General features: G+C 37.0%; 1 protein-coding gene across 1 annotated transcript in view; it reads left to right on the top strand.

The window, feature by feature from the left end:
* The first annotated feature begins 2,101 nt into the window (after positions 1-2,101).
* The window catches only part of RP1 (RP1 axonemal microtubule associated), a 193,036-nt gene continuing 172,157 nt past the window's right edge, over positions 2,102-22,980 (top strand). The window contains 4 exon segments of the mRNA XM_032919831.1: positions 2,102-2,137; positions 12,917-13,337; positions 13,374-13,567; positions 14,933-15,108. Of these exon segments, the coding sequence (XP_032775722.1) occupies positions 2,132-2,137; positions 12,917-13,337; positions 13,374-13,567; positions 14,933-15,108 (797 nt within the window). The 5' untranslated portion in view covers positions 2,102-2,131.

The raw sequence follows: 22,980 nt of genomic DNA, 5'->3' as shown, positions 1-22,980 counted from the left end.
TTTTAGTAGTTGCTAAGTAATGTTTATTTCAACCAAGGACTTTCTCAGTCTCATGCTTTGCCAGGGAGGAGGGGAAGCCGGGAGGAAGCAGAGACAGGACACCTGACCCAAACTAGCCAAAGGGGTATTCCATACCACAGCACGTCATACCCAGTATATAAACCGGGGGGAGTTACCCGGAAGGCCCAGATCACTGCTCGGGTCGGGCTGGGTATCGGTCGGCGGGTGGTGAGCAATTGTATCCTCTCCCCTTGTTATTTCACTAATCATTATTATCATTGGTGGTAGCAGTAGTGGTTTTGTGTTATACCTTAGTTGCGGGACTGCTCTTATCTCAACCCGTGGGAGTTACATTCTTCCCATTCTCCTCCCCATCCCTCCGGGAGCGGGGGGAGGAAGAAGGGGGGAGAGGGGGAGTGAGCGAGCGGCTGTGTGGTTCTGAGTTACCGGCTGGGCTCAAACCACGACATATCTAAATGAAAATTTGCTTTTCAGCCCTGAAATGAGCCACACAAAAGTTATTTATCATCCCCATGCCCTATAGTATTTCTGAAGGGAGATAAAAGTTAAGAATTAGTATCCAGAAAGCCTTTTGAACAAAGTTTATTACATTTTCTCTGCAGTTCACGAAGGCAAAAGCGTAACTCAGTTCAGTTTGAGGTTATATATCTTACAAAAATGATGCAATGGCTACGGTATCCTATGATATTATCATAGGTGGATGTACCATGTGGAATAACACGTCTTGTGTTTTTCAAGGAGCAAGTTGAATTTCCAAAAGCAAAATAAACCTAAAATAGCATTAAACCAATAAGACAGTCTAATTGCTTAGAGACAGTTTGCGTGACCAGATTATATTATGTCACTTCTTTTTAGATCAGTCTCTTCTAAGTAAACAGACATCCTTTGGCATCTGAGTATTTCCCTGTGGCAGTGTGCTAAGAAAAACATGAGAGGAGATCTCCCCGACATCACTTTTTCCGCTAGCTGCTCCCTGTGATTTATTTGCAGTCCCAAGGATCGCTTATCTGCGGAGATAGAGCAGCAGAGCCTGCGCGCCTGCCTGCTTGCTCTGTGCAGTGGGCCTATTGTTCTGTCACCGCTCCTGAGAGATTGCTGTGGTTTGACCTTGGCAGGTGACCTTATCAGAAGTGGTTTTGCAAATACTGGTTTATTTCAGTAACATTCAAATAACCTCTTGCAAGTGGTTTTTTCCTTAACACATTCAGAGTGGAAGCCATGAGGTTTATAGAATCATAAAAGCGTAGCATGGTTGGGGTTGGCGGGAACCTTAAGATCATCTAGTTCCAACCGCCCTGCCATGGGTTAGAACATGGGCAGGGACACCTCCCACTAGACCAGATTGCTCAAGGTCCTGTCCAACCTGGCTTTGAACACTGCCAGGAATGAAACACCCACAACTTCCTTGAGCAGCCTGTTCCAGCGTCTCACCACTCTCACAGTAAAGAATTTCTTTCTCATATTTAACCTGAATCTCCCCTGTTTAAGTTTGAACCTGTTGCAACTTGTCCTATCACTACAGTCCCTGATGAAGATTCCCTCTCCTTGTAGGTGCCTTCAGACACTGGAAGGCTGCTATGAGGTCTCCACGCAATCTTCTCTGCTTCAGGCTGAACAACTCCAATTTTTTCAGCCTGTCTTGATATGGGAGGTGCTCCAGCCCCCTTATCATCCTTGTGGCCTCCTCTGAACTTGCTCCAACAGCTCCATGTCCTTCTTATATTGAGGACACCAGAACTGTATACAATACTCCAAGTGAGGTCTCATGAGAGCAGCGTAGAGGGGCAGGATCACCTCCTTCAACCTGCTGGTCACGCTTCTTTTAATGCAGCCCAGGACGCGGTTGGCTTTCTGGGCTGCAAGCGCACACTGAAGCCGGCTCATGTTCAGTTGCTCATTGACCTACACCCCCAAGTCCTTCTCCACAGGGCTGCTCTGAATCTCTTCTCTGCCCAACCTGTAGCTGTGCCTGGGGTTGCCTGACCCAGGTGCAGGACCTTGCACTTGTCTGGGTTAAACTTCATAAGGTTGGCATCGGCCCACCTCACAAGCGTGTCAAGGTCCTTCTGGATGGCATCCCTTCCCTCCAGCTTGTCAACCCCACCACATTATGCAGGTTGCTCTGGAGGGGGTTTTGTATTTCTGCGTTTTTTTTTTTTTTTCATTTTCTAAGGCCTTGTGCTATCTTCTGCATTTCTCAAGATAGAGATGGCTCTGACTGCGAAAGGAGGGAGTCACTGCTGCTCTTCAAGAAACATGTAACTACATAAATGTGCATTTAGGGTCTTATGAAAACATGGCAAATATTGATTATAAAGCATACCTTCTTTGTCAGTATAATACAAACCTGTATGTCATCATTGTGTTACAAGGTTGCAAGGTGTTCATATGAACATATCTCTCCAATTTAGCTTCCCTTTAGGCAATGTTAGGTCTATATAAGAATATCACTTTTCTTCTTTATGGTCTGAAAATATGAGCATTTTTTTCTTAATTAGTGTTTGAAATTATCAAGAAGCAGCTAAGGGACAATAACATTAAAAATTAACTCATTAAAAATTGTCATTTTTTAATGAGAAAATCAGAAGAAAATAGATATTGTTTAGTATTCAGTAGAGTGAAGATAACAGCATGAATGCATTTTGCAGAATAGCACAATATGACACAGCTGAAGGAGTGGAGCATCTAAGCCTACCTTTCCAGATGCAATTACATTCCCCAGGTACTTTACAGCAAGTATGAGCTAGAAGCTTGGTACAGGCATTGCTGATGCAGTGTGACAGTCCTCCTCATGCAGGAAGTAAAGCAGAAATAGTAGAAATAGTAGAATAGTAGATTTTTTTAAATTTTCAGTTTATGATTTTTCTGAAATCTTCACTGTGACAAAATTTATAGAGGGAAGATATCAAAAACTAATAGTTGATGGGACAAAGAAGGAGTTTTTTGTTTTTCTCAAGTGAAGGATAATAATAGTAAGAGGGAGGAAGCTTGACAATGCATCAACAGGAACATTGTAAAACTGTATTGACAGACTTTTTCACCACTGACCTCTCCTTAGTTTTTAATGGAAGGTGGTATGCTGTCTTCTAAGTTAACTCATCTGCACTTTCTTGTCTATGTGATGTTATTTCACTGAAGAATGACTACAAGGATCAGGAAATGAACAGATCCTTTCCATTACAAATTATACATTTACTGGATTGTGTCTGTGCCAAGCACAAACCAAATATTTTGACTAAAGGAACTTAAGAGACAGAAAAAAACATTACTGGGTCACTTATTCCATAGCTTTGACAACATATGCTTCCCTTAAAAAAGAAAAAATAAAATTAATACTTTATCTAGTCTAATTTCAGTGCCTCACATAACGAAACTTTAAAGTACTCTTCTTAATTTTTACTGATAGAACTGCTTGAACACAGCAGCAATATTTTTTGCAAGACCATTCTGTCTATAGTCATGTATTTAACTCACAGACTTTCTACTTACAAATATTTTTATTGCTTTTGGTAATGTAATTGTAACCTGATTAAAAATGAATAGCATCAATACCAAAATATTTTTATTAAATAAATACATCGATTTGCTATCAAAAGTTTAATTAAAATTTAGTACTATTTTTTAAATGCATAATTTTTTATCAGTATTACAGTGTGTAGAAAAATTTATGTTGACAACATCTGAGGTGATAATACCTACCGTGGTTTGATTATTTTTGAAGGAGGTGGACATTGCCTTCCTACTTTTTATTAAGCATATGTCCAAAATTCTTTATCCATCTAATGTCCCTTTTTAGTACCATTTGAGATTATAAACTGGCACTACGCCAAAAATACAGTGTCTTCATTAAAAAATAAAAATAATTAAAAATTAATTTCTCTAATTGGTTCAAATTCAATATATGTATAAAGTCAGTCCTTTGGTAAAATACCAGCTTAGCAGGTGAGGGAGTTTAGAGAAATGTACTTTCAAATCAAAATAAAATGGAGGGGAAACAACAGGTCTGGGAATATACAATCAAGATGTTGGAAATGACAATTTAACCCAAAGGATATAAACTAACTGAAGATACCTGAGTGTGTGTGTGTGTGTCCATGCATATCTAGAAATACTTATATATAAACATGTATATACAGAAATATCTACTTATAACATTTGTATGTAAGTATAAGGGAAAATAAATGCAGAAGGGTGAACACCAAGTATCCTGAAGGCCTATGGTAATAGAAGTGGTGATCATCTTCAGGTTTAAAACTCACTGTGGGGATCCTGCATTGATTTTAGGAACATGCACTCAGCTCCATTTTTTACATTTTTCACATCTGGTACTGCAAGTATGCCATAATCAAGTCAAATATAATTCAGTAGTGCCTGTATTTTCTCCGATCTTCTTGCCTGCACCTACAGTTAACAGATCTGAGTAAACTGACTCGTACTGGGGATTCAGGCACAGCAATATGGCATTGGAGGTGGTTGTTTCTTCCAGGGATCCTCAGGTTTGAGTTAGATATTTTGGCTCCTGAATCCCAGGCTGATGCAGGGCCTTTAGATTGGGGTCCATATTTGATACTATTTCCATGTCTGTCAAATAAATGTGTATCTAAACCCAGGCTTAAATTTAGGTGTGTCTCACCACTGGGCATTTGCAGGTGAAGTCTGTTGTGGGATTAGATGTTGTACGCAGCTCAGTCTTTCCTTACACAAAACCCAGACAGAAGGAGGAGTGTTGAGCTAATTCACTGTCTTGAAAGCTAAGATATATGGATTTAAATCCTTGCTCTAAATCAGGCAGTGAACTGGACCTCTGGAGCGGTAGGAGAGCTGTTTAACTGCTAGCCAGAGGAATGGAGGACAGCAACAGCTTGCTGCCTGGGCTGTTAGAGGGGACAGTCAGGTTTCTTCAGGCAAGATGGGCAAAGCAGTGATGAGCAGTGCATTGCATCAAAGCTAAGACATTAAGCAGCTTAGTGTTGTCAGAGCTGGAATTGTACACGTGCCCAGCAGCAAAGCTATACTGTTAGCCTCAGGAGCCTGGGCGCCTACAGGAGTATGCAACAGATCAGAGCAAGTGTTTGAGAGTGTAAATTTTGATCAAAGATCTTAAAGTGTTTGTAGGAGGCAAAGCTGTATAATATGTGTAAGCATTGTCTTTTCCCCTTCTTGGCCTCAATCCACGAACTCTCTCTAAAAACAGCCTCTGAACTCCATCAAGGAAATAATAACAGATGGTGGCAAAGGATTTTATGATGTCCTCCAGGAGGAACCAAAAGATCTGTCCCTCATAGTCACTTATGCTGCTGAAGCTTTATGAGGTTTCTTTAGCTTCTGCTTCACAATGTCTCTATGAAATAGGAAAGTTGGCAAAGTCATTGCTCAGAATTTCAGATAGACAAACTGAGGCACATGGGGTTAAATTTCAAGGTAAGATGATAACAGCTTGGCCAGGGAACTCATGTGCAGCCTACCTAACTGTTTTCTTTGACCATGCTCTTTAGGAGATGCAAAGAATAATAGTTATAAATTAACAGATTGGTAAGAAATACAAGGAAGTTAAAAGAGTAGGAAAAAAAATAACTTGTGACAACCCTAGCTGTTATGAGTGAAATTTTTAGTAAAACTTTAAGGTTCATGTAGGAGTTTTCTAACCAATAGAGGAAGAAATCAATCTTTAATAGGCTGACAGCACCAATTACATCTGTAGTTAGTTGTAATGTAACTGGTTTTTATGAATCATTATGTGTTAAGGTCAATACAGGTGGCTGCATTATTAATTTGGTGCAAGGGCTGGGAGGGTCAAATATTCAAGGGAGAAAAGAAATTGTTGAGATATTGTAGGAGAAGAAAACGAGAGATAAGAAAAAATTTCTAGTCACTCTTTCCGTTTTAAAGTGTTCAAGACACACTGTAAGCACTGTATCACTGCAGGGAATTATGTAGATGGAATACAAAGCAAAATGTGGTCTAGGATGGCTGTTTTTTCAGATGCCCATACTCAGAAAAAATTAAAATATGGCCTGACCCTTCCTTTCAGGTAGTGTATCTTAGAGAACAGAGGGTAAGAGTAGATGATTAAATACACCTGAGATGAAAAAAATGAGGAAAACTAAGCTGAGAATGATTATGCACTTAACTCTTGAGGCAAGCTGTACACTCCTGAATGAAATTCTAGCCCACTTAAAGATGATGGGTCAATTTGTACTTCTGCCAGGCCAGAAATTTCCCATAGGAAGCTATCTTTTGAACACAAACAAGTGCTCAGATCTGAGTTAAATTTAGTGTTTGGTCAAAAACCAGAACAGCTCAAACAGGAGTTTTGCAGTCCATCTAACCATGCAGGCAGAGCTCTTGTAAAAGCAGGGCTCTGGTTTTGTTTTGTTTTCCTCCCTAGAGGAGGAAAACAAAATTTTCTTTTTTCTCATTCTGCATCCCCAGCTGTTGGTTATCAAATCTATGTGGGAGAATTTAATGAATAAAAGTCTGTGGGGATTAACTTGATAAGAAGTTCATGTATATCAAACACTAAAATGCTGTTGTAATGCAATGGCTCAAAAATCTTATCAGTAGTAACATATTAATAGTGGCACATTTTTTGTAAGACTTTACTGGAAAGGATGTAAACAGGCTGGGCACACTGAAAGGAACTTGACCCAGGCCCCTGCGTCTAATGTGACAATTTCCTTTTCAGCTTGATAGCAGTTTTTTAGTTCCATACCTACTGAGCAGTCCAATTTAAAAAAAAACCCAGAGGTATAAGAGGTTGAAGGGACTTGGAAATACAAGGCACATTATCAGCATTTTCTTGGGGCATGAGGTCAACAGTAATAGTTTAACTGGTGTAGCAACTGCCCCGTTTTAAAGAAGTGACTCACGCTTGAATGATAAAAATAGTCGAATGTTAACTGCTGTTCCATATGGCTCTGACTTAAACAAAGGGTGTCATTCAAGGGCCATAGGATTGCCAGGCAGGGAGGGCCATGTCGCGCTGGGTTCTGACCCTGCTCTGACTCAGGATAACGGTGCAGAAAAGGCTGCTTATGTTTCTCAACCTGGGATGCTGGTTATCGGCCAAGGAAAAAAGAATATATCAGCAAACGTGATAATGTAATTGCTAACATATTTTTTCTTTCTTAGTCATCAGTTTTCTGGATATGATGCTGGTCTTGAGAAACACTGGACTAGTAGAATGAGGTGGAAAGTGTTGGGTTATATTTAGGTACTTGTAGCATTTAATCAGTTCAGTTACTAAAGTGAAGTCCATAGAAAAGGAAGAATAATTAATTAAAATCAGAAGAAGTAATGACAAAAATCTGTTTTACAATTATTTTGACACTATACTTTCCTGGGCTGATACAAAGAATTTTAGAATCATTTAGAAACTTACTTTCAACTTTGGAAACTTCCACTTGAGCTTTTGTTAAGCCCAAGGACTGCAGGCCAAGTATTTGCTTAGGATGCTTGATCTAGGCCTTTTGCTTTATACAGTGGTGTTGCAGACTAACTGCAGGCACAGGACCTTCAGTTGGCCATCTCAATGCCACTGTCTTCCTGGAGGACACCGTTTGGAATCGAAAAGAAAACTGCCACTGATGCCTGTGTTTAAATGTAATGTTTAGTATCAGAAATGAGAATTGAAGATGTTCTGGAGATAAGCAGGCATGTAATTTAAAAGTAAGAATCACAGCAACTCAGAAAATTGTAATCCTGCTTGCAATTACAAATTTGAACACTGATATGTTGTCTCGTGTCCTGATTTTGCCTTCTTAAATTTTCTGGATTAATTTTATATTTCCCAGTTTGATTTTGTGAGTGGTTTGTGTAAAAAGAACAACTGCTCTCCAAATATTAAGTCTAAATTCTTATCACATCTTTTTAGGAGTTTCATCGTCATCAATCAGGTTGCCCACAAGAATGGATGACAAGTGTTTTTGTGTTGATCGCTAAGGCCTTCTATTAATTTTTTGTGGCTTGTTAGCTTTAAGTCTAATTTAAACGTAATTCTTATTGATGCTATTTTTAGTATATAGATGATGATTTCTTCTATATTTTCAGAATATATGGAGTGTTTGTAGTACAAGAAAGAATGCAGTGGAGCTTTTAAGTTACATATGTCTGGACAGAAGCATTGTAAGCCTTTTGAAGTCTCAGAGAATCAAGGGGCATTAACACAGTCAAGTGGTGACAGTTGTTTATCATCTTCACCAGGTCTCATAAGTATTATCTCTTGAGCCTCAAATTCTAGTGGTACACAGAAACTACTGGTGGATTAGCTGGTTATCGAAAGTGGCTTTGCATGCACTGGAAAGCTAATGAGGGTAACAATGGTATTTTAAATCCTGCATTTCAAAGAAAACCAACTCTTAAATAAATTAATGTATAAGTGGTTAAGTTCTAAGACATCAGAATAATACATAGCATTTGCACTTGTTCATCTTCTGAACAAATATAAACAACAGAATACTGACTGGAGTACAAGCAGTACATTAGCCAAGGTAGACTAAGGACCCAAATAATTATATCAATATAACATTTAAGAAAGCAATGCTTATAGGAAAATATCTATGCAAGATTACAATGTAATGTTTATGCTTGTGCGTCTTATGAAAGTGGAACTGAAGTGGTATTTTAAAACTTCTATGAGGGTTGAATTATCTTCTAAGGAAAATAGTTAAAAACTCATTATTGCATACAGTGGTAGTGCCTACTGAGCAGTGTTTTTGTTACTGTTCTATACACCTAGTTTTGAGAGCTTGCTGTAATCCTGATTAAGTAAAGAAGCTCAAAATCAGATTATACATCTGGTAGCAATTAGGTGGAACAGTTACCATCCAGGGACATAGTATTTCCACTGGAAAAGAAAAAAACCCAACACATTCCGTGGTATAATTAAGCCACAGTTAGATGTAATTCTGTCCCTTCATAAAGTATATTCACACACATAATTGTTGCATTGCCCTTTTTCCAACATGTTGAAATGAAGAATGCCTCATGGATGACAAAACTCCTTCAGGCTGTCATGTTTTATTAAGTGTTGTGAAAGAAACTGTGGAACTATTTTCATTGTGTTGTCTGAATAGAGAAAATATGGGAGAATCTTTAACACACAGAGGATCATCTTGACCAAATGATTGAACAAAAGCAAGAATTAATGCCAGGAGATAGTTAATAGATAGTTTCAGAAGGTGAGTGGTAGAAGATCCATTTTAACATATTTAAAATTTATATCACTAAAAGATTTAGTCTGGAGGATAACCCTACACCGATAAGAAGATAGATGACTTACATTTCCCCACCCACATTTTTATTTTATGTGGTTCCGTGAGTCTCTTGAGCCATCTAAATAAACAGAAAATTACATAAATGAAATATTTAAAAGGTAACTAGTGTTTAAAATTAATATGAGGACTTGCTGAATGAGATGTTAGATACTCTGCTCTGAACAATGGCTACCTAAGATGAACTGGTCTAGTGATTAACATTAGCTGAGATTAAGCAAATGGATTATGATGTTTTTTCTAGCTGAGCGCACTTGGAATAAGACTAAGGATGTTCATTTCATATGGCATAGACAATCATATGTACAATTTATAAATCTGAAAACAAGATAACTATTCTTTTATATACATAGGACGTGACTGTGGGTGAGTATGATGAAATTATATGTAGTATTTATAAGCTATATGGCATTGGACATATTCTTATATATTTAGAACAAGATGGTCCACTTCGTGTCTTTATAAAATTGAATGACTTTGTGCATGAACTTTGAATGAGTGATTTTGTTTACGGGGGTACAGGCAAAGGGATTCAATTCTGAATTCTGTTTGATTTTCTTGAAAAAAAAAATCATTATATTGTAAATGCCGAATTATCTTAATAGACATCCTGTATCATGTAATACCAGCTATTTCCTAATTTTAGAGTAAAATCATTTAAGTATAAAAATTGATATTATTTAAGATAAAATGAAACTATTACAGTGTGATGACATGTAGTATCAAATAGTAACTTCTACAATATGTTAATTATTCATTTGTTGAAGTGTTTTCTATTTGTAAGATGCAATTAGAAGATATCTGAAAGATTCAATTTCCGCTATTAATTAATATTAGAAAATATTCATACATGGTGTTTTATGCAACTCTCAGTTCTCTGCCAAAACTATGTTTTATCATTAATTTTATGTTTTACTAAGGAAAACTTCTTTATCTTAGTTACTTTTGTGAATTCAAATTATTTCATGTTTATAATGAAAATTGTCTGTTTGTTTGTATGTGTGTTCTCTCTTTGTTTGGGATTTTGCTACTTCCGCAGTGTCAAGACTCAATGTAATAATCATCTTTATGTAAAATACATTGTATTTTATTCAAAAGCCATTATTATCAGTAGTCTCAAGAGAAAATCCACCTGGTTTATCTCTTGTGAATAATCATACGGGTAGGTGAAATTCCACTTCATTTTCATAAAGGGTGAGAAGCTGTAGTACAGAGAAGCTGAGGAGCTATGTCTGTTCATTTCTGTTTCTGTCCATGATGATACCTTAAGAGTTTTCTCCCCTTTCCCAGAGATCTTGGACTGGACTCTCTTAGTGAGCTGAAGTAATCTTGCGGGTTAAATGCAGTAACCCAACATTCAGTTCACTCCTGAACTTTACTACTGTCATGCTGCTTTCATTGGCATAGAATATTTCCTCTGCAAAGCAAGTAGGAAATTTTGTGTTGCAGCTAGCAATAAAAATGCTTGTATGGATTTCCTCTAGGAATAAGACACTGTAAGAAGTTGCCCAGAGAAGTTGTGAATGCCCCATCCCTGGAAGCATGCAAGGCCAGGTTGGATCCGGCTTTGAGCAGCCTCGTCTAGTGGAAGGTGTCCCTGCCCCTGATTCTATGACTCTATGAATATCAATATAAACAGAATGACGCACAAAGCATAAAATGGGTGGTTCAAATTGTGTCCTTAGTCTTAACTCACCTGTCAACCTCTCAGTTTAGAAAAGTAATGAAAATTTAGGCAGCTAATGAATACATGTGTCAAAAAGATGACCAAATACAGCTCTCAGTCATTTCAGTTGAAGTGCAGCTGCTTCTTAGCAAAGAAAGTAAGCCAATTCATTAGCCATCATGGACGGGGTTGTATAAGCTGTTGCAGTCAAGCTTGAAAATGTCTTCCTGCATATTCTTTAATTAAATACGTACAGGTTTTAAATCTATTTGTATTTTCATTTATTTAATGGAATTGTGATTACCTAAATCAATCTTTGTGTCCGTCATTCTAGTGCAGACCTGTTTGGTTATTTTTCAGTTTTAGCACTTAATGAGAGTACAATATGCAGTATAAATAATGTATTGAAAGAAGAAATTTTTTCCTGTCCTCTGATCATTGTTCAAAATAATGAACATTTTAGAAGTTATTAATGCTTAGTGAAGGCAAAACGCCCAAGCTGAAAACCATGAATTATTGGAAAGGCTGTAAGAACACAGTAAGACAAAATCTTGTCAAATATGCCTTTATTTGAACCTTGACTGTCTTGAAAAATGACAACATTTTCTTATCAGTTTCAGAACTGATGTGTGTAGTAGTGAAATAGTGAAAATATTGCTTTCTATACCTTCATTAAGAAAAATATGTAGTAGCCAGAGAGTTTGTTTCATTAGTCAATATGGCAGTTAAATCAAGGTGACATTGTCAAAGAATTAATTTATATCATTTTGATGACAAACATTCTCTGAGACTGCTCTATTGCTTTCCAGTAAAACTCTACTAAAACTGCTTCCTTGAGCCTGATCAGTTGACTAGCCATTTCTATCCCGTGTTCCTGTGTTCCAGTCAAAGCAAACCAATCATTAAGATAAAGCAATTTTATTCATTTAAAGGGTTAAATGAATAAACCCTTTAAATGAAAGGGTTTTTAAATGAATTTTAAAACCCTTTAAAATTCATTTATTTTTAAATGAATAAAAAAGCAATTTTATTCATTTAAAGGGTTTTTATTACAGTATCTGCATGTAGACTGAATTCAAATGGAGAGGTTGTAGTGAGACTACTCTATTTTCAAGCATGAACACTATTGTTATAGTTGTCAGAACTAATCTGTATTTTAGAAGACCTGTATTTAAATGTTTCAATTTAAAGGCTACTTCTAATGAAGAATATCAGATTTTTTTGTTTGTTTGTTTTATAAAGGATTTAAAGACTTTTCTCTTACTAAAAAAGACTTATTTGATCACTGGTTTTTCCCTCGGTATGAAGGTAAATATCGTAGCAGTTCATGTATCATGAAATATAAAACTTGTAACAGAAAACCAAATGATTTGTCAATTTATGATGCAACTTAATTCTAAAACATGTTTTTTGGGCCTTATTCTGCTACAGTTTACAGTGTAGAAAATCAGGAGCATTTTCTCTGACTCCAATGAATTTGCACTGGTATAAAGCTAGTATATGAGATCAGAATGATTTGTACTGTCTTTCAGTTTTGTTATTTTGGACTGAATATGGCTCATGCCTAGGCAAGTGCTTCTCCCTCCTAATAAAGATTTTTCTAACATCTCAAATATAAAATGTTGTCATTAGCTTCATCCTCAAGAAAGAAAACTGGACTGACCAAGTAACTTCTTCTAAGGAAAGGTTTCTTATACCAAAATGATAAGAGATTTGAAATTACACTGGGGAGTTTTGGAAATACTTGGAAGTAGAGCTATGCTAACTTAATCTGACAGTACTGGAGTCTTTGTGGAATATAGAGATAACAGCTTGGATCCATTTAAATCCAATGATTTTTGGCACAACTTGCTGCTGTTGGTTTCTTATAAATTTGCTTTCTGCACCTTTCAAAATGAAGACCGTATTATTAGTAGGCATAAAAAAAAGTTTTACACCCATCTCCTCTTTCTTCCAGATTGCTGTCAAAATGAGTGAAACACCTTCAACTAGTCACTCGGTGAATCAGCCTAACTCCTCTGAGAGTGAACAGAGTTTAATCATGCGCCATTTCAATGTTACTGAACCTGTTGTGGCAAAACGGATCTGTTTCTATAAAAGTGGAGATCCTCAGTTTAATGGAATCAACATGGTGATTAACAACCGATCTTACAAAACATTTGATGCCTTGCTGGATAGTTTATCCAAACGGGTTCCGTTACCTTTTGGAGTAAGGAATATTAGTACACCAAAAGGGAGACATAGCATCACCAATTTGGAGGATCTTGAAGATGGAAAATCTTATATTTGCTCCCATCAGAGGAAAATGAAGCCCATCAACCTGGAACAGGCTAGCAAAAAACCACTTCCCTGGCAGATCAGCAGGCCTGTCAGCGCTCGTCGTCGAGCTGTGCAATTAGCAAGGGAAAATGAAGATGGATTTGGCCATCGAGAAAGTAAAATAACAACTCCCAAAAAGATGCTTGTTTTCAAAAATGGAGATGTAAGACTCAGGCGCACCATAGTTTTGGGAAAGAAAAATACACAAACCTTTGAGGCCTTTCTGGATTATATGAGTGAGTTAATGCAATATCCAGTCGTGAAACTGTATACCACTGACGGGAGAAAGGTGAGAATAAAGTTGAGTACGTACAATAGGATTGCTTCTAGATTATTTTTAATTACAAAGGTGATTTTACCAATTATAAGCTTGGGACACTGGCCTGCTGTAAGATCTGATGTGCTGAATTCCAGCTGTTTCCTTTCTGTGCCTTTTCCCCTTCAGAAAAGCTGCTAGCCTGGAGGAAATCTACTGAAATCTTGTGATCAGAGAGAAGCAAGTGAGGGCATTTTATTTTAAGCCATCATGAAGAACACTTTTCTTAATCAGGTCTCTTCCAAGCATGCTCTCAATTCTATATTTTTACCCACTTGCGCAGAAACTTCCTGTAGTCTTAATGCTTTTTATATGTGGTTTTTTAATGTTTTAAAAAGAAGATAAGTAGCATCTATTAGCCACACATATTTTATCTTTATACAAATGCAGAGTGGTTTGCCATTAATGACTTGAAACTATGACACCTATTGTGTAGTATAGATTTCAAACTATGGACCAAGTTCTGTACCTCTAAACCTAGATGATGCAGCACTGCTAATCCTGATTTTCACCTCACATGCCGTTTTATATAATTTTCTCTCACTTTTATCTGTTTATCTGTGTTTTATCTGTGTGTTGTTTAATCACAGAAAAGCACTTGTGATTGTACCTAACAGGTATCTAGAAAGAGAATTCCATGCAGAGCTCCAAGAGTTCAAGGAAAATTTTGTGTTTATCAACCGTTTGGTGAAATTCTGCATTAGGTTAGGAAACTGTCCATATCACCTATAAGTCAGTGAAATGCAGTTTGCAAGCCTTATCTTGCAATATATTTTGACACAAAAATTCAGAACTGAGACAAGGCTCTGAGCACCTTGATCCAGTCAGACCTTCTTTGAGCAGAGGGTTAGACTACACGACCTTTTCCAGTGTATGTTGTTCTATGGTTCTGTCCCATTTCTCTGTGGCTGTACAGGCCCAGTACTTGTGGTGTTTTCTGAATTACCCCATTCTTCCTCCAAATACGTGTTCATATGTATACCTACTTCCAAATGCATATTCTTATTTTGTGGCTAGGAAGAGTCACTGTGAAACGATGAAACCAAATTACACGCAAACACTTAAATTATAAGAAAATTTTCATGTGGATACAAGTTACTTCTTGAAGTCTTTTTCTAATGTATTGATATAACTAGATATACCCTCACAGAGATAGGAATTGCCTTATAGAAATTGAAAAATTAATTCTGTGCTGTGATACATATTTAATAGCTTGCTGCAAACTAATGCAGACACTAAGAAGTGAAGATATTAAAGTATGAAAAGGATAAATCTCTTTTACATTATTTTTTGTGGTTACTAAGGCAGAGAATTTAATGTGACTTTTTTTTTTCCCAGGTTCCTAATCTTCAGGCTCTGATATTGTGCTCTGGAGCTGTAGTCGCAGCGGGGAGAGAGCCTTTTAAACCAAGCAATTATGATTCTCTTGGGTATTCACGGCCTGCTAAATTGCTTGGAATTGCAAATCGTGTGTACCCAAAAGCAAATGTCAAGTCAGAAAGTGAAAATAGTAAGTTCTTTGAATCAATTTGTATTTTATTAATTGGTTTATCTCTCTCAGCATAAGATGTAAACCATGACAGTCTTACTAGGATCTAGGATATTCAAAAAGGCCATCTGCTTTGACTCCTTTATAAGCATAAGAAAGATCAAAGTGTTATTGTTCTTTTTAAAATGTAAGTTTCTAAGTACTCAGTGTGCATATTTTCTTTCAGACTTATTTAGAACATGGGTGCAAATCTAGAAGTATATTTTATATTAGTGCACTTGATTGTCATTGTTGTTAATTTTTTAGTGTCACAGTAAATAATAGTAGTGGTAAAAGAGAAACCACAGGCTATTTCAGGCTTTTTAACTAACTGAATTTCTTTAGCAAAACTTTTGTGCAGTTTTCAGAACTTACCTTGGCAAGTGGAAGTTTGACTTGTCATTGTCATGACTTTCACTTTCCCATGTCCCATGCTCCACATAAACAGGAAAAAAATTATAGCACCCATCCACTTGCAAATTCATCACGCTTCTGAAACTGCGTCTGTCTAAACAGAGTGTCATCCTTTCCTATATCCTTGTGGCTGCGATATATGTTTTTTGGATAAGTTTGTGAAAAGATACACAAATATGTACTTTCCCTTAGATTACTCATGGAGTTGTGCTACTGACAAGGTCAATAAGAGTGTGAAGTGTCCAGTGGATGATCAGGAACATGAGGAGTTGTTGGAGAGAAGCCAGTCTAGCTGTATAGCCTGAGGTTGAGGGGAACAAAGTGCTGCGGTACCAGAGCTTTAGGTTGTGTGGGAATCCTGAGCATTAGAGCATCCCATAGGGCAGAGATACTGTCTAGAGGGAAACTTGTTTAATCCAGAGGTACCTTATACTCTTGATAGAGCTGCATGCTGTACTGGAGAGCCCAGGGAATGCTGTAATTGTTTCTATGCTGAGACTTTCAACAGTAAACTTGACTGTGTCACAGAGCACATTGATGTATGAGACACTTGGCTTCCACTTACTCGAAGGAGTTTCTTCGACATCCCTCACAGTTTATTATGTCCCCACCAAACTATTCATTTTAGTTTTTCACAGTCTTTGTGTTCTTTGACTTGCACAGCTTGAGAGAGAGTGAATAGGAACATTTTGAGAATGAAAGTGCTGCAGAAAGAAAAAAATCCTACCCAAATTTTGCTTTGAGACAGAGATTGAACCTTGCAATGGTAGAAAATGTGAGTAGCTCAGAACCTGATAAGCTCCCTCTTCTAATCCTTAGTTAAGGGCAATTACAGAAAGAGAGAGAAAAAAACCCAACAACACAACTCTCTTTTGTCTTTAACCTGAGAAATTCAGAAGTATCCTCTGTAGGAGACATCATTGATGAAGTGAGACCCTGAAAAATTAAAATTCAGGCACTTTGTTCCAATTCCATTTCCTGAGACAGAGAAAGTGAGATTTTTACTTTGGGAAGCATAAGGTCTGGTCTCTGTTAGAGGAGTTAGTACAAACTTTTATTTCTGATTCAGTTCATGGTAAAGCATATGCCTGGGAAACTTACAAGGCACTCTGCCTGAAATTATAGACTTGTAGCTATAATGGTAATATGTTAACTGTGAAAGTCTTGATATAACACTATTTGTGACTCACTTGAGGGAAAAAAAAAAGAAAAAGCTTAAATTCAAGCAATGTAGATAAGGTAATATTACATGTGTTAAAAGACAAGTGAAAACTGTCTATTAGATGGTAGCTTCAACATATGATGGTATCAGTAGCAGCTGTGGATGACTTTGTGTGGGTGTACCTGCACTGTTTCCCTCGCACATGCAGAACTTTTTGGAGGACAGCAAAACCTTATTTTTGTCTCATGGTCTTTTGTCTCTCATCTCTTCAGTGACAACTGCTAGAGAGAAATGAAATATATTTTTTTAATAAGCCAAGTTATTACAAACATGTTTAATTAAAATGTTAAGTTATTAAAACATATTTTGGGAGTGTTTAATGTGTATATAAACACATATTGGGCCATACTCAACATTTGTTGAAGTCTGGAAGTATTTTCATTGGCTTTGCCGAGTCTTGTGTTATCGTCTACAGTACTGTAGCATAAAATGTATCATCTCAGAATGTCATGATTTAAATTCAGATTTTATAAGAAGTTCAAGGGCTTCAATGTTTACTTCTCTATAGAAGGCCAGTCCAGGGGATTGGATCTGAACCCTTTATTCATGTGTCAATGACACTACTCACAGTAATTACTCACATGCTGTAGATTGTTGGATTAAGCCCAGGAAGATATAAATTCACCTTGACTGACACATTTTAGCACTAACTGTAAGAATTAATACAAAATGATTTCTTCACTAAGGCATGAAGAAGAAGTGATGTTGACAGCTTGAAGCCCAAACAAGTGAGGGCTTGTGAATCCCTTGAATGGTTCAAGACAACCCCTCAGCTCCTAATTACGTATAAAATGAGAGCATTTAGTACTTTTTTAGGCTTTGGAGCTTCAAATGAGACTACTGCTCTGGCATTAGAAAGAACCTATTGTACTATTGTACCTATTTTGTACTAATTTTTCTCCTTTCTTCTTTTCTCTTCCTTTGCTGCCTATCTTCTGCCTCACCATCTGGATCATTATGCATGACATTTGCCTGCTCTACTTTTCATCTACTTGAATGAATATGGGTTCTTTCAATGTAATTATTGCTAGTGAGAGGTGAAGTGGGGTCTAGCTCAAGATCTCAGATATTCTCAGTGTCTTCTGATAAAGGGTCCAGCAATGATAACAACTTGAATGATAACAACTCAGATTCTTCCTGTGTTCCTGACAGTCATAATGATATAGGAGGAAATCAGTCAGTTACTGGTGAAGACTTATCTGTGGCACAATATGAAGATGACGTTGAGAAATCTGTTCACCTTAATCAAGATGGCAGTATCACAGTGGAAATGAAAGTTCGATTCAAAATTAAAGAGGAAGAAACCATTAAATGGACAACCACTGTAAGTCGCGCTGATAAAAATACCACCATTTGCAATTCTGCAATGCATGCAGAAGACTCCTTATCCAATGTAAATGTATCAGAACATATAAAACCAAAAGACGCTCTTTTTTTGAAGAGCTACAATAAAGAAGTGGGAGACTCACTACAGCAATTCAATGCAGAAACGTCAGACAAAGAATCAGAGTCTGATTTAAAAACTGGTGATTGTAACTCCTGTATGAAGAGCAATTCTGCAGATCTAGATGTAGACAGTGTACCTGAGGATAATATCAGGCCTCGCTTTTATAGGCCTCCCACCCCTGGGCCAAAGCGTGTTAGACAAAAGAAAGCAGTAGTTGAAAGTGTCACCTTGGTTTCTGAGAAAGAGGTTCAGGAGAAGACAGTAGGACAGTTTTCCTACAGTGAGGAAATACAGAATGGAGAAAATAAATCTGGGTATTGCATGGTAGCTCATTCAAGCAGAAAAAAATCAAGTGTCAGTAATCCAAAGTTTAGTGAGATGAGTGACAATGGTTTGTTTAATCTTTCTTCAGAGAATGTAAAAGAAGAAATGTTTTTTAAAGTAAGCCACAAAAAAAATGATTTAATAGAAACCACAAAGAGGAAGACATTAGAAGTGCCTAATGAGGATGAATCGGCACAGAATATATTAGAGAAATCAGTTGTGGAACAAGGTACATATAATAGTTTGATATCAACCTGCAAAAGTAACATCAGTGATTTCATACCATCATCAGAAATTTACAAGGCAGCTAGGCCAGGTTCAGCAGACCACATCCACAAGTCACGCGATATTAAACAAATTAAAAGATCACTGAGTTCTTTCACTAGCTATTCAGAATTATGTCAGCCAATAGAAGAAACACAATGTAAAGCATCTGATTTATTACCTATTTCTCAAGATACAGTGCATTCAGCCTGTCCTGGACATACACAGATGAAGATGATGGTACCTCCACGTGGTAAAGGTCCTACTGACAAAATAAATCCAGCAACTGGGTTATTTCCTACTGTTACTGAAAATGAGAATCAAACCACTGTCAGGACTGAATCTGTAATGGCAACACAACTCATTGATGACAGCCAATCTATATCTTCCCTCACCAGAAAGAAGAAGAAGAAAAAATCGTCTAACTTCCTAGAACAAGGTACATATGAAGATCAAAAAGATAAAGGAATTTCAGGGATAATTAAAAGTGAGGGAATGCATATCACAAGCAAACCCATACAGGATTCCGCAACAGAGGGTATGGATGATTATTCTGAAATGCCTCAGAAAAAAGGAATGGAATTTTTTGTAAAAAACAATGGCGGCTCTGTCAATTCAGACAAAAGTGTATGTCCTGAAGATGAGTTCTACCACCAGGATTTAGTGGAAGAAAATGGATTAGCATCTAATAAAAAACCAAGAAGTAATAACAAGTTGTTCAAGGCAAAATTGAAATCAGGCAAAAAAAATAGTATCGTTTCATCTCCAAAGAGTGAAGATGGTCTAGTGACAGTTGATTCAAACAATGAGTCTGAACACAGTCAGGATACACAGAGTACTGAGAAAGAAGGCACACATCTCACAAACAATTCTTTTGAACAGACATGTAACACACCAGTGATTTCAAAACCATTGTCAGAAGTGCCAAAGAATCTTAACTTTGAAAAAGAAAAGGAGAAGAACATTTTGGAAAATTTGTCATCAAAGAAAGAGAAAAAACAAAAGGGAATGAAGAAAAATCTGAGTAAAGGGGCAAAGAAGTTAAATATGTCAGAGAGTGCCATTACACTAGAGGCTCTAAACCAAGAGGATTTTCAAGAGGAGGGTGTTGAGCATTCACTTGAAAACCATGTCCAAACGTGGCTGAAAAACTTTTCACCAAATTCTGTCTTACCCCCTATACATAAAAAAGAAGGGAATGTAGAGAACAGCAATGCCTGTAGTTTTCCTAAAGAAAATATTGATGCTTCTATAGATAAAGAAACAAGATCTATCACAAATAAAGGAAATGTGACTGGAAAAAAACATCTGCTTGAACATAATCCAATGAAACTAATATTAAAGCCTATTGGTCATTTGGGAGCTTCAGAACAATCAGCCAAAGATTCAGATGAAAACCAAACTGACCCCTTGATTCATGCTAATACAACTATAATAGAAACAGCCAAGTATTCACTAAAGTCAGAATTTTGTCATGATGGTAAGCTACATTTGCTTCATGAAACATCTGAGAATGATAAAATGATGTCAGAAGTTGATATTCAAGATACCAACCTATGTCAAAGAAAAAAATCTGAGGTTGCTGTTCAAGTTGATTGTGCAATTGTCAATGAGAAAATAGGAATTGATGTTCAGAATAGTTGCATGTCTATCATGTTGCTGCATGAACTACAATCAGCTTTGCTTGGTCTCCAGAAAGAACATAATGGATGTGTAGGAAAAGCTTGCACCCTTTCAGATCTTTCTTCTTCAGCTTTTAGTTCTTCCTCCAATGTCCTCCTAGCATGGCTACTTGTACTGAATCTGAGAGACACTTTGATTGGGACAATCAGAGATGATATGCAAAAAACTACCTGTAGCTGTTCTGAAATATTTACACAGTTACAGTTTCTGAAACAAACTACAGTCATAGAAAAAGCTGATGAACTGAAGACTGCCTTCTCACATTTTCAACAATCAAAAGAAAATAACTTATTACCCTTTGGGAGGGAACTCAAAAAGCAGGACTCCTCACATTGCCATGAGAATATGCCCATGTCTGAAATTCATAATAGTTTATGTCTGCGTGAAAATGAAAAGGCAGTTGAACCGTGTGTTCCAAAGGACACTGTAAATTCTGAAGAAGCTCTAAAATTGACTGGTGAATTAGAAACCTGTTTTGATATACAGAAAGATCCTTGTAAAGAAACAGAGACTTTAGACATGAATGCTCCCGAAACACAGCTAGATGGTCAATATGCCAATACTAATTCAAATACCTGTAGCCTTGCATCAGCTACAGAGCCACATGAAAGAAAGGAAGAAATAACCGATAGCCTATATAAAAAATCTCAAGATGAAAACACTAATACATCGTTCACTAACGAAGAGTCAGAAACTTCAATAGAGCCTAACTCAACAGTTCATAGTGTAACTTCTAATGATAAACGTCGTATTTTAGATCAGGATACTTCTGAGTTAGAACGTGAAAAAGATATACATGTTACTACTGATAAAAGTGAAGATGAGAAAGTTGATCCCAAGTCAGCAGGTAATGTCAAAACCCCAAATAACCAATTTAAACTAGCCAATGAAACCTCTGTAGAATATAATGAGGATTATTCTGTACAGGAAGACAAAGAAGATGCAGAAACTTGTGAGGAAACCTCTGAAAGGTTATCTACCGTCTCTCCATTATCGTTTTGTTATGAGTCAAAGCAAATTACAGAATGTGATATGAGTGAAGGAGAAGAGAAATTGCAAGTAGGAGAACTAGATAATAAAATGTGTTTAGACACTTCTCAAGTAAAAAAATGCTTAAAAAGTCCTGCTACTTCAGACTGGTCAGATTACAGACCAGATACTGAAGAAAGTGATTGTAACTTCAGAGCATCCAGTGATCTCACCAATGAAAGCGGGGAGGAAGCAATACTTGAAAAACATTATAACACTGGCTACGTAAAAAGAACTATTGAACGACTTTATGGCAAGACAGAAGCTTCATTTAAACCTGACTTTCACAAAGGATTTCCTTATATGTTGAAAGTATTTCAAAAGGATACTGAAGAATTCCACTCTGCAGTCATGGAAAAAACCATTTGTTTTTCTCAAGAGCCTACATCTTGTTCTGGTGAGAAATTGTCGTGTTCTTCACTACCATCACAAGAATTTGCAGTAAACATAAACAAAGATGAGACTATATCAAGAAAAGAAAATACTTCTTTACCACCACCACAACCTACTCTTAACAGAGAAGAGACAAGTTACACTATTGACCATTCAGGGGAATCTCCAAAAAAACATTGTCAGCCTAGTGTACCAGTTAACGAAGATGAAGGAATATTGATAGATAAAGGCAAATGGCTTCTCAAAGAAAATCATTTGATAAGAAGATCACCACCTGAACGGGTTGGAATGTATGGTAATTTAGATACAACATCAACAGACACAGTCCTTGATACTAACAGTGATGATGTTCCATACTCGCACTTTGGCAATCTGAATCAATACCCAGACCTCAATGAAATCTCTTCTTCAGAACTTGAAGATACGGCTAAACCCTCTGAAAATTTTTGCAACTATTTCAATATGCCTCATAATAGTGATTCAGACCCCTTTCAGGATGACTTAAATACAAAAAGCAAACCTAGCTTCAATGGTAAAATCACTTCCCTTCCTGCAGCAAAGAAAGAAAAGAACAAACCATCTTCTACACATTGTTCCACACAGGCTGATACCAATTTTTCACCTTTTACATCTGTAGAATTTAGATTGCCTGACAACAAGGTACGTCCACTGGACCAGCCTTTAAGTGACGAACCCATACAGTCCCAGCCAACTGGTGCTAGTAATGCTAACAGAAGTACTCCTCAGGAAGAAGATTCTCTGGATAAACTCCATGCCATATGTGGCCAACATTGTCCAATACTGATGGTGACAATAACACCAATTAATGAGGAACAGAGAGGGTATGCCTACCAAAAAGCATCTGATATTGAGAACCAGCTGGATCCATGTTTGTTGGCCAAAAAAAGTGAACATCTACAATGCTCAGGCAAAGATTTAATAACAGATGAAAATAATCGTGTGATTCTGAAAAATAACTGTATCAATAACATTGCCAATAATATTTTTAGTAGGTTTTATGCAAATAACACCCTAGATTTTATTAGTAACTTTGGAATATTTGTATCATCAACTCTGAAAGA

This window comes from Strigops habroptila, chromosome 1 (genome assembly GCF_004027225.2).
Source record: "Strigops habroptila isolate Jane chromosome 1, bStrHab1.2.pri, whole genome shotgun sequence".
In the NCBI taxonomy this organism is placed as follows: Eukaryota; Metazoa; Chordata; class Aves; order Psittaciformes; family Psittacidae; genus Strigops; species Strigops habroptila.
This window is presented reverse-complemented; position numbering and strand designations above follow the sequence as displayed.